Source organism: Xyrauchen texanus, chromosome 41 (assembly GCF_025860055.1).
Source record: "Xyrauchen texanus isolate HMW12.3.18 chromosome 41, RBS_HiC_50CHRs, whole genome shotgun sequence".
Taxonomy (NCBI): domain Eukaryota; kingdom Metazoa; phylum Chordata; class Actinopteri; order Cypriniformes; family Catostomidae; genus Xyrauchen; species Xyrauchen texanus.
The window spans coordinates 6,108,954-6,133,390 of record NC_068316.1 but is presented as its reverse complement, the minus strand read 5'-3'; the positions used below and the strand labels follow the sequence as shown (position 1 = coordinate 6,133,390).

The window sequence follows — 24,437 nt, the reverse complement described above, 5'->3', positions numbered from 1 at the left end:
GCTGTAGGATAAGATAATTCATTATCAACTTTTAAAAACACTAAATGAGTTAACCAAAACTATCTATAACACAGTGGGATCTAAAAGTCTGAGGCCAAATTTTAAATGTGTGATTTTTACAATATAATCCTTAAACAAAAAATTATTTTGAAAAATGTATGAATGTACACGTTTTAAATTTGACTTTTCACCCAAACTGTTATGCTGAAATTATATATACAATGGCAGCCAAAAGTTTGGAATAATGTATAGAGTTTGCTGTTTCAGAAGGAAATTAGTACTTTAATTCACCAAAGTGGCATTTAACTGATCACAAAGTATAGTCAGACATTACTAATGTAATAAACAGCACCATCACTATTTGAAAAAAGTCATTTTTGATCAAATCTAGACAGCAACTATCACTCCAACACCTTATCCTTGAGCAATCAAGCTAAATTGTTCATTTGGTACTAGAAAATAATTTGCCATTATATCAAACACTGCTGAAAGCTATTTGGTTTATTAAATGAAGTTTAACATTGTCTTTATATTTGTTTTGAGCTGCCACAATGTGCAATAGACTGGGATGTCTTGAGGTCAATATTAGGTAAAAAATGGCCAAAAAGAAAATGCTTTCTCTAGAAACTCATCAGTCAATCATTGTTTTGAGGAATAAAGGCTATACAATGCTTGAAATGGCCAAAAACAGAAAATTTCATTCAAAGGTGTAACTACAGTCTTCAAAGCAAAGCACAACTGGCTCTAACAAGGACAGAAAGAGATGTGGAAGACCAGATGTGCAACTAAACAAGAGGATAAGTACATTAGAGTCTCTAGTTTGAGAAATAGACACCTCACACGTCCTCCGCTGACAGCTTCATTGAATTCTACCCGCTCAACATCAGTTTCATGTACAACAGTAAAGAGAAGACTCAGGGGTGCAGGCCTTATGAGAAGAATTTGTACATACATAATTTGTTCTACTTTGTTCATTTTTTTATTTTTTCATGCTCATATAAATGCTTTGGAAATACAATGTACAATTTGTCATGCCATTAAAGCTAATTTGAATTTGAGAGAGAGAGAGAGAGAGAGAGAGAGCGAGAGAGAGAGAGAGAGAGAGAGAGAGAGAGAGAGAGAGAGAGAGACACTTTCTCCTTCACTGTGAGAAATTTACAGAGGTGAGAGAGAAATTCTTTGACAAACTCTCAAACCTCATGCCACAGTTTTCCAGTTCATCATCAGACAATCATGCATCAGTTGCAGCAAAATTCATTTTTGAAATGCACACCCTCAGAAACCAATTACTGCCTTACTGTACTTGTCAAAGTATTTTATATATATATATATATATATATATATATATATATATATATATATATATATATATATATATATATACAGTGAGGAAAATAAGTATTTGAACACCCTGCTATTTTGCAAGTTCTCCCACTAGGAAATCATGGAGGGTCTGAAATTGTCATCATAGGTGCATGTCCACTGTGAGAGACATAATCTAAAAAAAAATCCAGAAATCACAATATATGATTTTTTAACTATTTATTTGTATGATACAGCTGCAAATAAGTATTTGAACACCTGTCTATCAGCTAGAATTCTGACCCTCAAAGACCTGTTAGTCTGCCTTTAAAATGTCCACCTCCACTCCATTTATTATCCTAAATTAGATGCACCTGTTTGAGGTCGTTAGCTGCATAAAGACACCTGTCCACCCCATACAATCAGTAAGAATCCAACTACTAACATGGCCAAGACCAAAGAGCTGTCCAAAGACACTAGAGACAAAATTGTGCACCTCCACAAGGCTGGAAAGGGCTACGGGAAATTGCCAAGCAGCTTGGTGAAAAAAGGTCCACTGTTGGAGCAATCATTAGAAAATGGAAGAAGCTAAACATGACTGTCAATCTCCCTCGGACTGTGGCTCCATGCAAGATCTCACCTCGTGGGGTCTCAATGATCCTAAGAAAGGTGAGAAATCAGCCCAGAACTACACGGGAGGAGCTGGTCAATGACCTGAAAAGAGCTGGGACCACCGTTTCCAAGGTTACTGTTGGTAACACACTAAGACGTCATGGTTTGAAATCATGCATGGCACGGAAGGTTCCCCTGCTTAAACCAGCACATGTCAAGGCCCGTCTTAAGTTTGCCAATGACCATTTGGATGATCCAGAGGAGTCATGGGAGAAAGTCATGTGGTCAGATGAGACCAAAATAGAACTTTTTGGTCATAATTCCACTAACCGTGTTTGGAAGAAGAAGAATGATGAGTACCATCCCAAGAACACCATCCCTACTGTGAAGCATGGGGGTGGTAGCATCATGCTTTGGGAGTGTTTTTCTGCACATGGGACAGGGCGACTGCACTGTATTAAGGAGAGGATGACCAGGGCCATGTATTGCGAGATTTTGGGGAACAACCTCCTTCCCTTAGTTAGAGCATTGAAGATGGGTCGAGGCTGGGTCTTCCAACATGACAATGACCCGAAGCACACAGCCAGGATAACCAAGGAGTGGCTCTGTAAGAAGCATATCAAGGTTCTGGCGTGGCCTAGCCAGTCTCCAGACCTAAACCCAATAGAGAATCTTTGGAGGGAGCTCAAACTCCATGTTTCTCAGCGACAGCCCAGAAACCTGACTGATCTAGAGAAGATCTGTGTGGAGGAGTGGGCCAAAATCCCTCTTGCAGTGTGTGCAAACCTGGTGAAAAACTACAGGAAACGTTTGACCTCTGTAATTGCAAACAAAGGCTACTGTACCAAATATTAACATTGATTTTCTCAGGTGTTCAAATACTTATTTGCAGCTGTATCATACAAATAAATAGTTATAAAAATCATACATTGTGATTTCTGGATTTTTTTTTTTAGATTATGTCTCTCACAGTGGACATGCACCTACGATGACAATTTCAGACTCCTCCATGATTTCTAAGTGGGAGAACTTGCAAAATAGCAGGGTGTTCAAATACTTATTTTCCTCACTGTATATATATATATTATGTTCATAATGTCTTGTTAAATGCTTATTTTATATTGTATTGTGCATATTGTTATTATAGTTTTCTTTTTATTTTATTAATTACCTGGCACCTTATTTTAGTTCTATTTTTATTGTTATTGTTACTGTTTTATTATTATTTTTTGTCTTGTCATTATCTGTTTTGTGCATTAATGCTTTGGCAATATTGTATGTAAACACGATCATGCTAATAAAGTACTTTAAAATTGGAATTGAGAGAGAGAGAGAGAGAGAGAGAGAGAGAACAACATATATTTTCTGTCTCCAAGCCATTTTTTTCTATTTATAAAAATTATTTTAAACAATACTTAAGTGAAAAACATAAAAGCATTCATAGAAACAGTCGAAAGTCCTCCCGGAAGTGACGCTACTTGAAAACAAAGTGACGTCAGGCGATGTTTGTTATCATATCTGTTTTTGTTGTGAAGAGCAAGGCGAGGATCATCGTTACTCGGATGGTAAGATTCTTTTAGCGATCTTTGTATCCGTATAGCTTTCGTTTAATGTACATTTTTTCAAAAGTGACAACACAAACAATTAATGAGCAGTTTTGTCTGGCTGGGGTTGATGTTTGATGGTCTTCTGTTCACTGCTATCTGTGAAACACGCTCCTGTTATGAGGCACTCAAAAACTGTTATTTGATTTAATAATGGTTTATTCTATTATTAATTATGCTTTGATTTGCATGACATTATGATGTGTGGTGTTAAAATGTCACTATTTAATATTTCAATAGAATCTGTCCTTGACACAGCTGTCTCCAAACTGGCCATGTGATTGTAAATTCATTTCTATACTTTATATGATCTGCTTACAGTATGCTTGTAATCCCACTGAAAAGCTTTTTGTTGTATCTGTTGTCCAGGACCTATGGTGAACATTATAGGGAGGTAGAATGTAAAACACGATGGCTGATTTTGAAATGTATCAGGAGTATCAGCGTATAGAAGAATATGATGAAGACTCACCCCCAGGAGAGGAAGACTTACTCGTTCATGTGCCAGAGGGCAGAGGAGGTCATTATTATACATTTTTACTTCACACAACAATACACAAATTAATAGTAGGTGTCTTATTTAATAGCCCATTTTTTGACACAATTTGAATTTCATTATTGGCATTTTACTCCCCTGTGTAATGGGTAGTACTTTAAATTGGCCTATATGGTAACATATTGAAATATAATGTCAGACAAGACTGTATACACTTCTTTCTTTATCAATTGACTTCCAAAACATTTCTCTTTTCATTGCAGACCCATGGCATCATATAAAGAACCTTGACAATTTCTTCACAAGAATATCCTTTTTAAATCAGTGCATTAGGCATGGCTCAATAAGACAAGACACTGTTTAACTCTTCATTTATGTGGTTGGGCTCATTCTAAAACAGTGGTTCTCAACTAGTTTTGCTTTAGGGACCATTTTTACATTAGACATGAAGTGGCGACCCAACGCTGTATCAAAAAAGTTTATTGTATTAAAGTAATCAAAAATGTCAAACATTGAGTTGATAAGCCTATTTATTTTGCAGTCCTATATATGCACGTTATATGGTTAATTGAATTGTATTATTTGCATTTATCCAGAGTTTATTAAAAGGAATGGGAGAAATTGGAATGCCCATTATGGCGGATGTAGTAAAGGAAGACCTGATTTACAGCTAAAAGAGCCATTCACCTTGTAGACACAGACGTTGCCTCTCAGTTAACTGGAGAATGTGCATTGTTGTCAGATTTACTGCTGATTTAAAATATGTAGTCTTGACCATCTGTTTTGGAGATTTCATTTTTTCTCCATTCAAGTAGATAGGAACTGTAATTTCATGCCACTTGGATCCATAAAAAAATTTGCTGCCCGGGAGCGTTCTAAAGTGGACAGACTTGCTTTCAAAGGGGCTTTGATTTAGCATTGTTTTTTCCATGCTATCTGTGATTGAATCAAAAAAAGACCTGTGGCCCACCAGTCGAGAACCACTGTTAAAATATATTATTTTCATCCAAAAGTAGGCAGCCATGCAATAACTATGAAATACAGTACCAGTACTGTTCCACTAGGTTACAATTTTCTCAGAATTGGTTTATAATTGGTCTTTATCACAAGAACACTGTGTATTGATAATAAGCTATTAATATGATGTTACACCAATGACAAAACAATGCTGTACTTCTTTAAAGCCATTTTAACTATCATTGAAATGTTGATGTTCTTAATCAATGTTTCCACATCTATCATTTCCATCAGAAGAATGGATTTGCCTGCATGGTTTTGTCAGAGTTTTTTGAACTTGTGTAAGTCATATGTATTTTTTTGCCTGAAGTGTGAATAATTTTTCAGATTGATAGACTGTGCAGGTTTGGAAACATATCACACGATACATTGACCTGTTCTCTTTTTGCATCCCTGTATTCAGGCAGTTCCTGTTTGTGGTTATGTTTACAACTTTCCTTTTCAATTGTGTGGAATATGATGTTCTCTTTGCCAACCGAGCAGTCAACCACACGGGCCAGAGCCATAAGGTCACCATTCCTGATGCTATTTTACCCAACGAGCAGTGCATTGAGAGGTCAGTGTGTTCACTTTAAAAAGGCACATAAAACTGAGAAAACCTGGTTGCTCTTATATTGTGGTATGAAATTGACTTTTGCTTGTAGAATAGCTTTGGTTACATTGAAAATGTTTAATTTAACAAACAAATGTGTCATCCTTGGCCAAAATTTTTTTAAATAGTGAAAATCTCTTTCAACTCAGTGAATAATATCTTATTTTCAACATGGTTCCCATGGTCATGGAGGTCAGAATTAGTCTTAAGAAAATGCAATTTATTCTATCTTAGGAAGTCATGGAGGTTTATATAGTGAATATAAAGTTTAGTTATTGTCCAAAATATCCCATAGACATCTATAGTAGACTCATGAACAGAGATGTTAACCAGTTCCAGTGATTCCTAAAAGTTTTTAGTTGTCACTCTAGGGATCTTTTTAACCTAATTGAGCATTCTGTGTTGTGCCCTTTGAGTCATCTTGGCTGGACAGCCACTTCTAGGGAGAGTAGCTACAGTACTAAATTGTCGTCATTTGTAGACAGTTTGTCTAATTGTGGACAGATGAATATTTAAGCTCTTTTAGGTATCATTGTAACCCTTTCCAGCTTTATGCAAAGCAACAATTCTTGATCGTAGGTCTTTTGAGATCTCTTTTTTTTTTTTTGCAAGGCATGGTCCACGTCACCATATGTTTCTTGTGAATAGCAAACTCAAAATTTGAGTGCTTTTTCAATCTCGTTTCCTTAATTGGATGTCAGGTTTGCCAACTTTTCACGCTAATTAGCTCCCGTCGTCATTAGCCTTTGGGGTTCACATACTTTTTCCAACCGACACTGTGAAATTTTGAATGATGTATTCAGTATTTACAAGAACAAAACAATCATTTGTGTGGTATTAGTTAAAACAGATTTTGTTTGTTCAATAATATAACTTTGATGAACATCAAACCAAATTTTAAGACAAATTTACACATAAATGACGATAATTCCAAAGGGGTTCACATCATTTTTATTGCCACTGTAAATAATGACTAACTGGCTGTGTCATATGTAACATTTGTCACACATGTTGTATTCAGCTTTCAAATGTTGTTAAGATTTGTTTTTGGTTTCTGCCTGTTTTGTCAGGCTCAATTTCTGTAGTTGCCTGGAAAGCAAAATTACCCTGAAGCACTAGGTGTTTATGTATGTGATATATTGCAACACACTGGGACTAAATTCAGTGTCACAATGAAGTTCACTTGAAGTGAAGTTAGCTGGAAATGAACTCGAGATGACTCCTCGAGCTGGTTAGATTGTGGTTAATTTCCTACTTCTCCGATTGTAGCTCAGAATAAGCAGGCTGTAAGCAAGCACCTGTTGGCACATCAAGATGTTCTGCTCCCAGACTCTGGTTTTCTATTTCTTTTTCCATAGATGAGACTGAAACCGTGTGTTACATAGAGCTCAAGAGTTTTAAATAGATTTAGAGTGTTTGCTTTCTAAGTCCATTTGACATCGGATATCTCATTTTTAGTATCTGCACATTTTCCTCACCACCTCTTGAACTATGCGTATTTTCAAGCTTTACCCTGCTGATATTAAATATTGTAAACCAGCCTAAGCTGGTTTAAGCTGGTCTAGCTGGTCTCCCAATGTGCCCAAACACCAATATGTTCTCTCTAAAACCATTAAACCTGACTAGCTAGAGCAGGCATGGAAACCATTTATAGTGAGATACTCAGAAGAAGTATATATCTTGTAGTAGTGTGTTCCTGTTGTTGATTTGCGCAACAACACATACATATTAATATCATAGCTGACTCACTGCAAGAATGAGCTACATCCAAGAACAGCCTGTGCTTTCATCAAGTAATTAAGACTTGGGAATGTTGTAAACATTCTAACTCCTAACTTCTTCTAAAGCCACCTTATTGAACTTCATATCATTTGTATTATATGTTATAATATAAGCCCTACATTATGTTCAATTTATCAGATGAAACTAGTCTTTATTTTTGGGAGTGGACTAGTGGTTAAAAGAGCAGGGAGTCAGTAAGTACCAGGTTCAACCTCTCAAAATGAGATTTATGAGCATTGTTTCCTTGAGCGAGAAACTAACCCCAGGTTACTCCAAGGGGTTTTCAAGTCATTTTGGCCAACAACAACAACAACAACAAAAAAGTCAGCTAAGTGACTAACTGCATATGTAGCTGTTTGTCAAGTGTAGGTTGTTGTTTCACATGATGTTTTTGCAAGTGCAATCATTGTGTTATGAGTGATTTCATTGTTATTATTTCATTCATGTACCATGAGCAATGCTCTAATCACCTTAGATTGTAATCTTTCTCAACCATTCAGGATTGAAGGCAACAGCTGTATCATCTTTCTCTTGATAATGGCAGCCATTTTTTGGGTCTATCGGCTCGTGAAGGTGATCTGTAATGTCCTCAGCTACTGGGAGATCCGGCAGTTTTATATTAAAGCACTCAAAATACGGATGGTAAGAGATGCATGCATCGTAGACATGTTATATTGAAAATCTGGAATTCAAATTTAAACTTGAAAACAAAGTTTGGGGACTTTTATATAATTAAAACAAATAAACTATGATGTTAAATGAATAAGAAACATCAAAGATGATGTTTAGGTCATTAATCAAATAATTTATTTTGCGCTCAAATTGTTGTACTGAAAAAAATATGAGCAACATTAACAGACAATTAAACACTTAAAGGGATAGTTCACCCAAAAATGAAAATTCACTCATCATTTACTCACCCTCATGCCTTCCCAGATGTGTGTGACGTTCTTTCTTCTGCTGAACACAAAGATTTTTAGAAGAGTATTTCAGCTCTGTAGGTCCTTACAATGCAAGTGAATGGTGACCACAATTTTGAAGGTCCAAAAAGCTAATAAAGACAGTATTAAAGTAATCCATACTATTTCAGAGGGTAAATCTATATCTTCAGAAGTGATATGATAGGTGTGAGTGAGAAACAGATCAAGATTTAAGTCCTTTTTTTACTATAAATTCTCCTCTCTGCCCAGTAGGTGTAGATATGCATGAAGAATGCAAATCACCAAAAACAAAAAAAAAAAGAATGTGAAAGTGGAGATTGAAGTCAAAAAGTACTTCAGTCTTGATATGTTTCTCACCCATGCTTAACATATTGCTTTAGAAGACATGGATTTAACCACTGGAGTCTTACGCCCTGTCCACACCGGTGCGGCTGTTGACCCGGTGCAACGGCTTGAGGCTGTCTACAACGTGCGCGTCCCTTGATGCGACGCAATGGATTGATGCTGTCTACACTGGACGCATCAACATGAACATTCTAAACCATTTATTTATATTGTTGGAAGTAGAAGCGTCAGCACATGCAGGGCAAAATAGAATGGGACACCTGGTTACTGTCGGCATGATGCACAGCGCCACAACGGATGCTTCCAGTGTAGAGAGCATCATCGGTAATAGTGGGTTCAATTGCTTCTGACGTGATGCTCTGCTCACGTCCGGTGTAGACAGGGTGGTATGGGTTATGTTTACGCTGGCTTTATGTGCTTTTGGAGCACATAAGTTTTGGTACCCATTCAATTGAAATTCTTCCAAAAAATGTTGTTTGTTTTCTGCAAAATCTAGGATGGCATGTGGGTGAGTAAATGATGAGAGAATTTTCATTTTAGGGTGAACTATCCCTTTAAATACACACTACAATTTACAGACATTAAATGCTTACTTAAACATTTAAAGCGCTATTTATCTAAAGCACTCTATGTATTGTATATGTTTTTTTTATTTTTTTATACCAGGACGATTTGTGCAACTTCTCCTGGCAAGAAGTTCAAGTCCGTTTGATTCACTTGCAGCGTGAGCAGCCTATGTGCGTCCAGAAGAGGGAACTCTCTGAACTGGACATCTACCACCGCATCCTACGCTTTAAAAACTACACTGTGGCCATGATCAATAAATCACTGCTGCCTGTCAGACTGCGTGTGCCATTCTTCGGTGACATGATTTTCCTCACCCAGGGCCTAAAGTACAACTTTGAACTTCTTCTTTTTTGGGGCCCCCTCTCGCTTTTTCAGAACAAATGGAGTCTGCATCCCAAGTACAAACGGGCTGCGAACCGCCAGGAGCTTGCGAAACAGCTCAGTCGTGTAATACTGCTAACTGGCATGGTCAATCTTCTACTTTGCCCATTCGTGGTGGTGTGGCAGGTGTTGTATGCATTTTTTAGCTATGCCGAAGTCATCAAACGGGAGCCGGGTAGCTTGGGGGCACGGCGTTGGTCACTGTACGGCCGTCTATACCTGCGACATTTTAACGAGCTGGATCATGAGTTGCACGGCAGGCTGGGTCGCGGATACAAGCCGGCCGCTACATACATGAACGCCTTTGTTTCTCCCCTGTTGTCGGTGCTGGCGAAGAACGTGGCTTTCTTTTCTGGCTCAGTGCTGGCTGTGCTGATTGCGTTGACAGTGTACGATGAGGACGTATTGACGGTGCAACACATCCTGACGGCCATTACAGTGCTGGGTGTGGTCATCACGGTCACCAGGTATGTACCTGCTCACAAGTCCGAATATGTATAATTTTTCTACCTATATTATGCTAAGAAGCAGGATTCCAGTTTAGTAGGGTGTCTGAATCCACAGTATTCATCATAAATGAGAAGGCAAGAAATACCCGGATGACCTACTCTTTCCAGATGGCCCCAGGTCACATAATAAGTGCTGTTTGATGTTTTTAAGATGAACTCATTTCCTCCAAACCTTTTAATATGACACAATGTACACTAAGTACCGTACTCTCAGCACCTGCTAGACTGACCTGGACTATTAATGTTGTCTCATTCTCTCACAGATCATTTATTCCAGATGAACATATGGTGTGGTGTCCTGAACAGCTGCTACAATGTGTCCTGGCCCATATTCACTACATGCCAGATCACTGGAAGGGAAACGCCAACAAGAGCGAGACCCGTGATGAAGTGGCACAGCTTTTCCAGTACAAAGCGGTTAGTATTTCACTACAATGACAGAGCAATGCATTACTGTAAAACGATCACCAGGAGCTACTTTCTGTTGTCTGAATCTTATACTATGTAGATTTTTACATTTTCTGAAGAAAATGTGAGTGGTGCTTGCTCATGCAAAATTTCTTGCCACGAGTGTTCTTGGTGGTTACAAGGTGGTGGCTTACTGCCCAAGTCCCTAGATAAGGCTCATGTCCCTCCTCAAATGTAAGTCTATGGGGTTTTTGGTAATTTCACAATTATGTTCCATTTGTTAATATGAACAAATAATGAACAATACTTTTATAGCATTTATTAATCCTGATTAATTTTAAAGCTGAAATATGTAGCCTGACTTTTTCTGTGTTGAAATACTTTCTCCTATTCCAGCTTAATATGCAGAGACAACTACTGTATTAATAAACCATTCATAGGTTAATTTCTCGAAAACTGTAAACACTGTGTTTCTATTGTGCAATGAAAATTGCTCTGTTCGTTTTGAGCGACCCACGTAGACATGCCCCAACAACGTTACTCAAATGGGGTGAGTTGGGGGTGGGACTATCTCATTGTTTGACCAATGCAGATGGGGACATATCCAAAAGCTGTTTTGAAAACAAAGTCTATTTTTGCAGTTCCGTTTGGTGGTGCTTGTGGTGCAGAATTTACTTCAGCATATAGTAACACATACAAACGTCTATATGTTAACATTATTTAATGCACTATGAACTAACATGAACTAACAATGAACAGTTGTATTTTTATCAACTAGCATTTAAATAGATTACAAAATTTTGTTAAAAAGATCATAGGTGGGTAGAGTAGCCAAAAACTGTACTTAAGTAAAAGTACTAAGTCTTTTAAAAATGAAATACTCAAGTAGAAGGAAAAGTACTTATGTTAATAATTACTTGAGTAAGCGTAAAAGAGTATCGAATTAAAAGATTTAGGGCGGCATCTAACAATTATTTTGATAATCGATTAATCTTTGATTATTTCTTCGATTAATTAGATACAAATAAATTTATTTCCTGTATTTTTTTTTAACAGAAATGATAAAGGGCGTAAGGATTTTGTTCGATTTACATTACTGAATTTATGATTCTACACTCTCACAAAACTTTGAACAAAGCCTGAATCATGAAAAGTTACGTTTTAATTTATTATTATTACTAATATGCAAAACAGTTCCTTTCATTACTTGTAAAACTTTGTACAACAAAAAGTACTGTTCGTTTAAAGAGTTCAATGATTCATCAGGGATGCACTGGGACTCAACATCAGCCCAGCAGAGGGCAATGTTGACACGAGAATAGAAATATTAATAATTCTGCCTAGCTGAAAATGTCATAATTATTTTAGATTGATATGCTTGTTCACTGTCACTGATTACATACATTTTAAATATTTCAAAATTAATATTGTATGTTTTAAATAGTATTGTCACTGATAAAATTTTTCTAAACTATTCTTTTAAAAATATGTTTGTTTATCAAATAAAATAATGTTTGCCATAGTATAAATTTACTATTAAAATCAGACATTACATATGGCATATCAGGACGATCAAATATCAGGACCCTTAGCATTATCATACATTATATTCAGGATTAAATACAGTTTAATATAGTACAATCATCTGTAAACACAGTGCAGATTCACTCTTGTGCTGAAAAGTCTCATCCCTGTGCTCTTTGTGTTACATGCGCTCACATGATGAGAGACGATCTAAAACACTTTAAACTGCACACATTGACCTCTGAGACATCACTGTGACATCAGTGAAAGCTACACAATTGATTATATTGAAAGTGAAAGTGTGGTATGATGTTGCACGAGTTTAATCAAAGTGATTGCGCTCCTTTCTCCATTGCGATTGGTTTGATTGACATGGATGCACGTGCTCGCTTGTTCGATGAATTTTAACGGAGACTCACATGTGGTTTTGTGAAATACACAGAAGTACATGCTTGATTTTGCATTCATTACATGTATACATAATAAAACAGAAAATAGCATTGAAATGTAAGTCATGTGCTGGAGAGAAACAACTCTTTAAGTGCATTAAACAGCACAATCACTCTTTCAATGCACCTGATGCAGCAACCGATCCACATTAAACTGTATTATGATCTTCTTTGGCTCAGGTGGTAGAGCGGTTCAGCCACTAATCGCAGGGTTGGTGGTTTGATTCCCGGCCCACAGGACATGGCTAAGTGTCCTTGGGCAAGACACTGAACCCCAAGTTGCTCCCAATGGCAGGCTAGCACCTTGCATGGCAGCTCTTCCATCATTGGTGTGTGAATGTGTGTGTGAATGGGTGAATGAGTCACAGTGTAAAGCACTTTGAATACCGCTAAGATTGAAAAAGCATTATATAAGTGCAGACCATTTAACATTTAAAGTGCTCTTGTGCGCTGGACAACTTGGGTCGTGTTTTGTCCCACTTCAGCTTGTCTCCATTGTTTTAAAACGAGTTTCATCATTCAACACATTTTCTACCGGGCTGTAAAGTGACGTCATTGATGGAGCTTCTCTGTGCTCACGGCATACATCAAACTAATCGACAATGAAATTCGTTGTCGATGATTTCCATTATCAATAATAATAGATTTTTATAATTTTATTGATTAGTTGTTGCAACCCTAAAAAGATTACTGAAATGAATTACATTGCAAAGATCTGATTATTAATTTTAACACCTTACATGCATGAATCCTTTATGCCCACTATTACAGTGATAGATAAAAAATTAAAATTATGCTATATTTTTTTTAATGTCATGTTCTAAACCAGTATGACTTCGACACAATGAACACAATTAAGGAGATGTTTGAAAGAATTTTAGCCTCAGTCACCATTCACTTCCATTTGTTTGTCATTTTTGAAAGTGAATGGTGACTGAGGGTGTCAGTCACTTGTAGACAGTTTGTAACCTTGATTAATATGCATAGATGTTTTGCAGCACTGATATAAGAAAATGTATCATTTAAAACTGAGGTCAAAAGAGCCTGTTGGTACAGAATCACACTAAAACTGACCATTACCATAACAAACCAGCCCGCATCATCATTATCACCAGAACGTTATCTTAGCTGAATCCGTATTTCTGTATGCTGAAATTCCCACTTGTTTTGGTGTTGAATAAAGGCATGTTAACTAATGTAACCTTATTGTAAAATGTTAATAGATGTTACGGTTTTTCCACCATTTTATCATCTGCCAGTTGAAAATCACAAGTCTGATTGGTTAGAAAAATCTCAACAAGTGGCACGTTTTGAGCTATTATTCATGTCCATAGCACAAACAGTGCGTGGCAAGTTACTCGACAAACCCGAAGTGTGAGCAATAGTACTGGATATTCAAAGGGACACAAAATACACAGTTTGACAATTTACAATGAGCTGGGTGGTTGTTTTTCACTAAGTTTAAGTCTAGAAAGTGTTAAAATAGTGTTATTTGAAGTATGAAATAACACCTTGCTGATCTGCACCTGTTCTCAGCTAATTGTTTTGCTTTAGTACACATGTTCTTTAAAGGTGTGTAAGATTCAGAAACCCTTGTTATTAATGACACCTGTTATTAGTATAGGCCTTTAAGTGAAATGCAGCCAGCTACCTGGTTATACACTATAATCCATAGGGATGCGAGCGAGCATCAGCCAAAACAATGACATAACGTACAGAGACTGAACGTGATCCACCGGAATCGATTTCCCTGGCAAAAGTGACCTGTTCCCTTTGGATGAAAATCAGTCTACAGGCTTTAATAGGCAACCTAAGAAGTCTTTGAAGGGCTCATTTTTTAAGTTGCATTACAAAACGTTCATACATAAGCAAAAAAAGGCAAATATTACATGAAAATTGTTACATATTGCACCTTTTAAAATATTTCACACTTGCACACAGTTTTTTGGTGTTTATCTCACTATGTGTACTACTTCTCTTGGACTATATCTGGAACAGAAGCCGTCCTGCTGCCTAGTTAGTCAGTGTTTAAGGGGCCTTTCAGAGTCAAACTGAATGTGTTATTGCACTAAAAATGCTAGATTCAGAACGCAGGTGTCTTAAAAGTTAGCGTTGTTTTTAACCTGAACAAAAATTCTAAATTCAGAAATTATTGTGGCGCTCCTGTGTGAGATGGACGCATTCTTTTAGCGCATGTTTACAAGGAAAACAATTGAAAAACCACATTCAGTGTGAATGGCCCCTAACAGGTTTAATTTTTGTGTGAAAGAGTCTCTTAAAGTTAAGCTCAGTTGACAGCATTTATGGAATAATGTTGATTACCATAAAACAATTTTTTGACTAGTCCTTCCTTTTCTTTAAAAGAAAGCAAAAATCAAGGTTACAGGGAGGCACTTACAATGGAAGTGAATGGGGACAGTTTTTGGAGTGTTTAAAGGCAGAAATGTGAAGCTTATCATTTTTATAAAAGCACTTTAATTCTTCTTTTAAAACTATATTTTGAGCTGTAAAGTTGTTTAAATCATAATTTTTACAGTCATTGTAGGCTTTTAGGGTTTTTAGATATCACATCATCATGGCAACGGAGTTGTAAAATTGGCTATAACATTACACAGAAAAGGTTATTAAGCTATTTTAAACCATATTAACAATCATATTTACATTTTGTGACTATACTTTTGAAATATTTTGAATATTGTAACTTTGAGTATTGAGTATTGTCCCCCATTCACTTTCATTGTAAATGCCTCACTGTAACCCAGATCTTTTATTGTATTATTTATTTATTTTTAAAGAACAAGAAGGGTAAGTCCAATTAATTTTTTCTGGTTATCAATATTATGCCACAAATGCTGTATTGAACCTGGAATAATAGTATAATAATAGACATAGTATAGAAATAGAAAGGCGAGAAAAATAGTAAGGAGACCTGATGGAGGCATCTTAGTAAACTGAGTGTAATGCACATTGGTGGACATGTGTTTATGCCTTCCTACCTCTGGAAACTGCCTAATAAATCATCCTAGGACTTATTTTTTTTAACCTGTTCACCAGGCAATCCTTTCACACCCGTACACATGTTTTCAAGGAGTTTCTCATATTTTTGCGCACCTGTTTTCTAGGTCTTTATTTTGGAGGAGCTCCTCAGCCCCATAATTACCCCGTTCATCCTCATCTTCCCCCTGCGGAGCAAGTCTCTAGAAATCATCGACTTCTTCCGTAACTTCACAGTAGACGTGGCAGGAGTGGGCGACATATGTTCGTTTGCTCAAATGGACATCAGACGCCATGGCAACCCACAGGTATACACTTCAGCTTAAATAAAAAGAGATGTTTGGCAGAATGTTAGCCTCAGTTACCATTCACTTTCATTGTAGGGGATTCTATAGAAGTGAATGGTGACTGAGGCTAACATTCTGCTTAACATCTCCTTTTGTGTTCCAGGGAAGAAATAAACTCTTAATATGAGAGTGAGTAATTGATGACATAATTTTCATTTTGGATGAACTATTCCTTTAAATGCAGCCTACCGGGGTATTTTAGGAGACCATCATAGCGTAAATGGTCAAGCCAATCCAAAAGACTCAAAGTTTGCTTTTCTTCTCTCTCAGTGGATGTCTGAGGGTCAGACGGAAGCTTCGGTGTACCAACAGGCTGAGAACGGCAAGACAGAGCTGTCTCTCATGCATTTCACCATCAAAAACCCTCACTGGCAGCCACCGCAGGAGAGCTCCGTGTTCATCAGTCACCTGAAGGAGAAGGTTCAACAGGATGCTCAGACAGGACCATCTCCTCAGCTGCTGATGTCTGAAGCTCCTCTTTGTACCTCATTGCTGTCTAATGAGTCTGCCACTGGTGTAAGTCACAGTTGATCATTTTAGCCATTGTTTTGAGGGAAAGTTTCCAGTAGAATGAATCTTTTTAGCTTTTTGCAAGGTAGCTTCAGCATTTAAAATGTTATTAATTTCCATAACGTGAAAGGCGGGACTTCATTAGGATATGCATTAGGACTTGATTGCATCATGGATGTTAGGCTATGATATTATTGACTGATGCCAATTATGGGTGAATGTCATGAAAACACATCCAGGTCACATTTCATTGCAAAATTAAAAATGTAATATTATTTTGCCTGTTTTTAGGACCTTTAATATGGTTTGCATTGTGACATTATTGACATGAAATTAAGCACATTTAACCACATATTCTCCTTGCTATTATGCCAAAATATGATCTACTGTTGTAATTCCTATTATTCTCAATGACTAATGAAACAGTCATTAGTTTCTCATTACTGTAATAGTATTTTTGTAATGCATTACAGTGAATAATTAGTGTAAAACAATGATTTTAAAGATTAAAACAGCAGAAATGAATCGCAGTACAACAAATACTGCCATGGTATAAACTTTTAAATGTATTTAATCCATCCATCCATCTTCAACCGCTTATCCGAAGTCGGGTCGCGGGGGCAGCTGCTCCAGCAGGGGGCCCCAAACTTCCCTATCCCGAGCCACATTAACCAGCTCTGACTGGGGACCCCGAGGCATTCCCAGGCATATATATATATATATAATAATAAAAAAAAATATATATATATATATATATATATATATATATATATATATATATATATATATATATATAATATATATATATATATATATATATATATATATATATATTTATTTATTTTTTTATTATTTATTTATTTATATATTTTTCAGAATAATGAGAATTTACAGTTATGCAAAAAATCATAATGGTGCTACAAAAGGGCTTTGTTTTCTTTAAGGCCATTTTTTTATTTCCCATTTTATCTTCGGCTGAAATATAAACTGGGCATTTTCTTGCTAGGTTTCATGAGATTCAGCAAAATAGTATTTTTTTTTTTATCCACCAGTGTAGCTTTGGTTACCTCAGCAGAATAGAAAAGTCATTTCAGAGCTGGAAGATTTATGAGAGATTTATTACATTTTAATGAAAGATTTATGTGTATTGAGATCAGGGACATTTATTAAGAAAGCTTAATTTAGTTTTCAATTTTTATGTTATCTTAAAGGAATATTCCATGTTCAATACAAGTTAAGCTCAATTGACAGCATTTGTGGCTTAATATTGATTGACAAAAGTTCATTTTTACTCGTCCCTCTTTTCTTTTAAAAAGCAAGAATCAAGGTTCCAGTGAGGCACTTACAATGGAAGTGAATGGGGCCAATTTTTAGGGGATTTAAAGGCAGAAATGTGAAGCATATAATTTTATTAAAGCACTTGCATTAAATCTTCTGTTAAAACTCATGTATTATTTGAGCTGTAAAGTTGTTTAAATGGTCATTTTTACAGGCGTTAGGGTTTGTAGACATTACATCATCAGGGCAACGAAGTTGTAAAATTGGCTATAACTTTAAACAGAAAAGGTTAGTAAGTGATTTTATCACACAACAATCATGTTAACATGGATATTGTTTACGTTTTGTCCTTCTAATTTTGAAACGGTGAGTATATTTAATGTTTACGCCCATTGGCTTCCATTGGAACACAGATTTTTGCACTTTTTATAGAAAAGGAGGAACTAGTCAAAATAAATATCTGTGGTAATCAATATTATGCCACAAATGCTGTCGATTGAGCTTAACTTGTATTAAACACAGACTAATCCTTTAATACAGGTTTTTAATACAGTTTATAACAGTATTGTCTTAATGCACATAATACATCAATACAAATTTTACACTTACATTCTTGTGTTGCTTTACTGGTTTGCTCATTTATTTCACATGTCTATGGAGTGTAATTCTAACTGTTTTAATGAATGCATGCTTTATATTTTATACTATAGTTGCAGTAGTTCAGTGGTTGAACCTATACAGATGAAATCTTGAGTTTATTTATTAAGTGCAACATTTGTAGAAACACTTCATTTCTAAGGGAAATGAAAAATCCCTTCCTGTGGCATACAAGATATTAAAGATCTGCCAGAATACAGGAAATATTGACATTCCATTTAATGCCACTGCATTGTTTCGATGCCTGCTGCCAGATTGCTTATTTCACAGCTCATAATCCTGAACACAGTTCTCAAGCGCTCTAACTTCCACTGTCTGCTTTGTTACATTGGCAACTCATTTTTCACCTCCCTAATTCAGGCACATTCAGTGAGGTCCAAATATTTGAGACTACATTGAGAGTCTGGGATTTATATCTTAAATTGAATCCTGAAAATTTAAGAAATTTAAAAAACTTTTCACTCAGTTTGTTGTGCTGATAATAATACAATTTGTGTGTGTGTGTGTGTGTGTGTGTGTGTGTGTGTATATATATATATATATATATATATATATGAATATAAACCTAAAATTAGGAAAACTGCTTTTGAACCCCACTGTATGTTTTTGTATTTTTTTTATTCCCTTTTAGCCTGATAACCTGTTAGCCAGCGTGTTGGCTCACCCCATACTAACTGCGTCCGGACTGCCCGGATGGAATCGCCGTTTTACAACGCAGAACAGCGCAGCCTCTGCAGCGGCCAGCGTCCTGGTGTCCCTCTCTTCCTCCCAGCAGCCCCACAATGGGCGTTCTCGTTCACACACTCTCCTTCCCTCCAGACAGCATTATGATGTTTCCATGTACTGCAGTGAGCACACTGTGGGAGACAGGTAAATATTAAAACAGGCACTCCAAAACTGGCAAAACTCGCAATGCCAACACATTTGTAACAAGTAGCCAGTCTAAATGAAATCGCCCACACAGATAATGGTTACCTTGTGAATCATTTACAAATGACTGGATTCCGTCAGTATTCTGTCAAGTGTTTTGTTTTCCAAAGAAGAGAAAAAAATATCAGAATCTCCCCTCTGACCTGTCTAACAGAAATAAGCTCTGTTCCAACACCTAGTGAGCTTCCTTATTGTTTACCGACTACATAGGTAGCTTCCTTTCTAAGGCAGAGTCCTGACTGAAATAGTTAACAAGCTAAAGACGTGATGCTCTAATAAGCACATTTTGGATAAAATAGTGTATTTTATATTCAATCTTTTTCTTCATTAATATTTATTAGGGCTGTCATTTTTGTCATTGTCATTAATTTTTTATCAAATTAATTACATGAGGTGCCGATATATTAAAGGGATAGTTCACCCAAAAATGAAAGTTCTCTCATCATTTACTCACCCTCATGCCATCCTAGATGTGTCTGACTTTCTTCCTTCTGATGAACACAAACAAAGATTTTTAGAGGAATATCTCAGCTCTGTAGGTCCATACAATGCAAGTTAATGGTGCCCTGAACTTTAAAGCTCCAAGAAAGGCATATTAAGGGAATCCATACGACTCCAGTGGTTAAATCTATATCTTCAGAAGAGATATGATAGGTGTGGGTGAGAAACAGGAAAATGATGAGAGAAATGTCTTTTTTGGCTGAACTATCCCTTTAATTGAATTATTCGCAACTGTGACACACAAAAATATGAAGGTGGTACTTCTAGCTTGAATTACTCTGATAGAAGGAAAATAACTTTGCCTATGAGGACTTAAAATACTGTCTAGACGCTGTAGGCAGCTAACTTGGTTTTAGATTAGAGCTATAGTCTCCAAATGTGTTCAACATACTAGGTTAGGCATAAACAAAAAGTAGATATTAAGTAGACATTGAAAAAAGTTGCAAATACAATATTGTTTTTCTGATCAAATGCATTGGTAGCTTCATTGTTGTTATGGAAATCTGCCATACATCTATGTATTCAATGATATTTTTGATTAAGTTTCAGATCTGTATAAAATTGACAATTAATTTTCCCCTTTCTTAGCATGTCTGCAAGTGACTCTAAGATGCTCAGCCAGTCTAAATCAGCCCTAGCATCAGAGTTTGCATCCACTGAGATGAGCCTGCATGCTATATACATGCATGAGGTGAGCGTTCATTACCACTGGGAGACAATTGACCCTTTGAACTGAAATATTAAATACAAGCACATCAAACACAAACAAAAGCTACACAATCCTGCATAGTTTTCCATAGGCTTTAACTGTGGTCATTTCCTCAGTTGCATCAGCAGAAGACCCAGCATACATCTGGACTACTTCAGGCCCCTGTACCAATGAGGGATTTAAGTACTAACAGTGGTGAGCATTCGAGTGCATATGTAGTTAAACTGATGTGCCATTTAGGATGTGCTGCAGTGTTTCAGATATTTTTAAGTCAAACCGTAGGATTCAAACCTGCTCTTCTTCTCTCTTTTTGTTCAAGGTCCTCAGATACAGTCTTCACAGACAGTCAGTCTTGTGCCACCTACTTCTGGTCGTTTGGGTGGCTGGGCTGAAGAGGAGGAAGAGGAGGGTGATGAAGAGGAGGTAAACACTAGCCCTGTGCCAGATCAGACCAGCAGAGGGAGCAGCTGAAGTGCCTTCGACCAGTATGGTGAGTTTTATGCCACATCACTTACTCCAAACACCTGGATTTGGTTCACTTCAGATATAAATCAGGAACACAAGTATTTACTTGAACAACAGGGATGTGTTTGGCAAGCCCTTTTAACTTGTAATCACGTGCAGAATATAAATGATACATATCTACAATGACATTTTCACTTGTTAAAATGCTAATTCTTGATATCAGCAATAAAATAACTACTATTGTGAAAATGCAAATTCTTCATTCCTGTAAATACATTTGCACTAGTAAAAACGATAGTTCCTAAAGGGATAGTTCACCCAAAAATGAAAATTCTCTCATGATTTACCCTCATGCTGTCCAAGATGTGTATGCATTTCTTTCTTCTGCAGAACACAAATAAAGATTTTTAAAAGAATATTTCAACTCTGTAGGTCCATACAATACAAGTGAATGGGTGCCAACATTTTGACGCTCCCATAAGCACTTAAAGGCAATATAAAATGAGTCCATATGCCTCCAGTAGTTAAATCCATGTCTTCAGAAGTGTTAGGATAGGTGTGGGTGAGAAACGGATCAATATTTTGTTAGAAACTCTTCTCCCTGCCCATAACAGCTTCCCTAAAATATAACAACATATATTAATTCTGAGTTTCTTCTTTCAAAAGATACTACAACTGTGTCCATACTCCAAAGGGTCCAGTAAATACAACTATTTAAGTTCAGATATGTCATTTTCATGGTTTGTGCACAAAAAGGGGGTGCACGTCAACAGGTTACTTAATTTAGAGAAATGTCTAATTCATTGAGAAACAAATAGGCAAATGTTTAATCAAAGTTTATTTAATTAATCATAGTTAATTTTTTGTTATCTATGTTTGTCTCTAAATGTGGTCAATTTAACAATATATATGTGTGGCGAGCAGGACAGGGCCGAGTAGCGTCTGGGCAGAGTGAAGCCCTGCCCTGCTCGCTGTGTGTGTGTGTGTGTGTGTGTGTGTGTGTGTGTGTAGAGCTGCAAATCTACAAAGAATTTATTATTAGTGTATTATGCAAAATAATTGCATTTTCTGTGTTGTCATTTTACTCTTAATGCCTAATACATAAATCTGTCTTCATCCTGTTTTGCAGTCTTTGCATTCGTGTGTGGGAGGAATGGCGTGGCCTTACTTTGGTTAGAATCCTTTTGATAAAGCATGTTGGACATCACACTAAGCATGCAGTTCATGGAGCAGATCAGTTCTCGGGACACACTGTCTTCCAGTCCAGAACTGTGGCGTGATGGACTGCAAGAGTGTCTGCCACCTCCTCTCCCTCTTTACATGTCAAATATAAATTCAAGACTGTTGTGTGTGTTGGAGTGTATGTTAGTTCCAGACCAGGCTGTAGATTTGTGTTCGTGTATGGCACAAGATGACATCACTGATGCTGAAAGCACCGAGCAAGTGTCGAGTCGGGACGTGTACATGGCACTTGCTTTACACAGTATTTTATTCCCATTTCATTTTCTCTCATGCAGTGTTTGTTTCATATGGCTAAGAGCAAGTTCAATTTTGCGCTTCTGTGATTCAATAGACAGGAGTGTTTTATGGGCAGTATTTGTTTTGAAGCTCTGCCTTGGTTTGGGGCGATAAAGACGTATCCAGTCGTTGTAATATTGTCAGTTTCAGTTTTGCTTTCGAGCTCCAGCGAACACAGAAATATATCAGTAAATGAATGTAAAATGATGACAATGACCTCATTAGAAAAATAAAATTTTAAATTACCAGTTTCTCCTGAAGAGATATAATATATAAAATGTATGCAAAATTTTGCCTAAGCACAAATTTGATTTATGGAGCAAAATGAATTTGCATTTGCAAAGGTTTTGACAAATCTTAACTTATTAACCTCAAATAAAAATGTTATTCAAATTTAAAAAGATAGTATATCTGATTCCAAGAGAACACACTAAAGTTCTACAAAGCAGGTCTGTTATGAAAGTATTTAAACTATACCGGCAAATATGTCAACTTTGTGTTACATTTGCTTAAAAATAGTTGAAAACATCCATCTTTTTGCTTGGAAACAGTTCAACTGTACCATTCTTAGACCAATTTTAAGACTGATCTAACAATCATATCACTGCATACATCTATAAAGAAAGATTATTTAACTTTAAAGCTAAAACATGTTTTGAGTTAATGTGGAAAAAAACAATTATTAGTAAATTTGTGTTTTAAAAATCTCTTCCTAATCAAACTGTGACAAAAAGTTGCATTGCAAAATTCAGACACATCAAAATATTATTTTTAGATGATATGTGTTTCCAACTTATTCAGCTACTGCCAACTATGAATTGCAGATGCACAATATTAAACCACTTAACCAGTTAAAATAGTGATTTTTGAAAACTATTCAAGTTTAAAGTTTCTTGCTTTCATGGCTGCCTATAAAAGCATCTCTGAATGAAGGTATTAATTGTATCGTGTTGGGTTTTTAAGGTTGGTCATGGATGTTTTATACTGTGTTCCCAGCCATTAACAGTCTCTGAACAAGTCTAACATGATCTTTCAGTCTGTATCCCAGAAGTGATCAGTTATGCAGTTTAACATCTTGTGTCCAAGTCCAGACCCAAAACTGTAGGGGAAAGTATTTGTGTGGTGCTTGCTGTAATACCAAGAGTTAAATCTGTTTTTCAACTAGAATCTGGTGTTGCAGAACAAAATAATATTTGTAGAGTTCATTAATCATTTCTTTCTAAAAGTCTATACAGGTTAGCCTGTCTAATATATCATGATCAAGACAGCCAAAGGGCTTTTTGTCAGTTTACACAAGGTATATGATTTACTGACTTTGCAGAGTCCTCCATATGCTCACTATGTTCAGTGTGTTCATGCAGAACTTCCTGTGGCCAGAGCGTGTTCAGGAATCGCCTACTTGAAATAATGCACAGTAAACGGACATCTTAGAGCAAACAGCTTGAAGTGTCATCTATGTCAATCATATGTTTTGTTAAGATATAAATAAGATAATGAGGGTAACAGCAACAATTTCATACCCAGACCGATATACCTCCGAATGTACCTTAAAACAGTATATGCACACTTACAGTATTTATTTGTGTGGCTGTGAGGTTGTTTTACAGGAGGGTATGGAATGAACAAGATCACATTTTGCAATGTTATGACCTTAAAGGGGTTTTCCACACAATGTAAACAAAGATAAAGATTTAAGTGCTAAAGTGAAACATGTTGTTTTACAGCGGTTATGTTAATATTCTCGTAAACAGTCTGGGGTTGGACTGTGCCGGGTGCTCATATGTATGTATATATATATATATATATATATATATATATATATATATATATATATATATATATATATATATATATATATATATATACATATACTTCATTTGTTTCAATATTTATATATTTCTGTTTTTGTTGAATTTTGACTTTTTTTGTCTGATTGAAATAACAAAATAAACTATACCAAACCCACATTAAAAGTTTTGATGATTTTTGTGTCTATCCA

The 24,437-nt window shown here is 36.3% G+C and overlaps 1 protein-coding gene across 1 annotated transcript; it reads left to right on the top strand.

Annotated features, from left to right (window-relative positions):
* Positions 1-3,411: 3,411 nt before the first annotated feature.
* LOC127634554 (autophagy-related protein 9A-like) lies at positions 3,412-24,236 on the top strand. Its single transcript, XM_052114161.1, has 15 exons — positions 3,412-3,479; positions 3,888-4,038; positions 4,278-4,323; positions 5,250-5,312; positions 5,435-5,587; positions 7,906-8,047; positions 9,358-10,106; positions 10,412-10,565; positions 15,652-15,831; positions 16,141-16,386; positions 18,947-19,185; positions 20,335-20,437; positions 20,572-20,650; positions 20,775-20,945; positions 22,050-24,236. Exons 2-14 carry the CDS (start codon positions 3,930-3,932, stop codon positions 20,924-20,926), a joined length of 2,415 nt encoding a protein of 804 aa, XP_051970121.1. The 5' UTR covers positions 3,412-3,479; positions 3,888-3,929; the 3' UTR covers positions 20,927-20,945; positions 22,050-24,236.
* Positions 24,237-24,437: the final 201 nt, after the last annotated feature.

What these genes read in the sequence shown, in the direction of transcription:
- LOC127634554 (XM_052114161.1), top strand. Translation starts at nt 3,930, where the DNA reads ATGGCTGATTTTGAAATGTATCAGGAGTATCAGCGTATAGAAGAATAT. An exon ending in AACGAGCAGTGCATTGAGAG is followed by an intron (nt 5,588 to 7,905) that starts GTCAGTGTGTTC and finishes TCAACCATTCAG; the next exon opens with GATTGAAGGCAACAGCTGTA. An exon ending in GTGGTCATCACGGTCACCAG is followed by an intron (nt 10,107 to 10,411) that starts GTATGTACCTGC and finishes ATTCTCTCACAG; the next exon opens with ATCATTTATTCCAGATGAAC.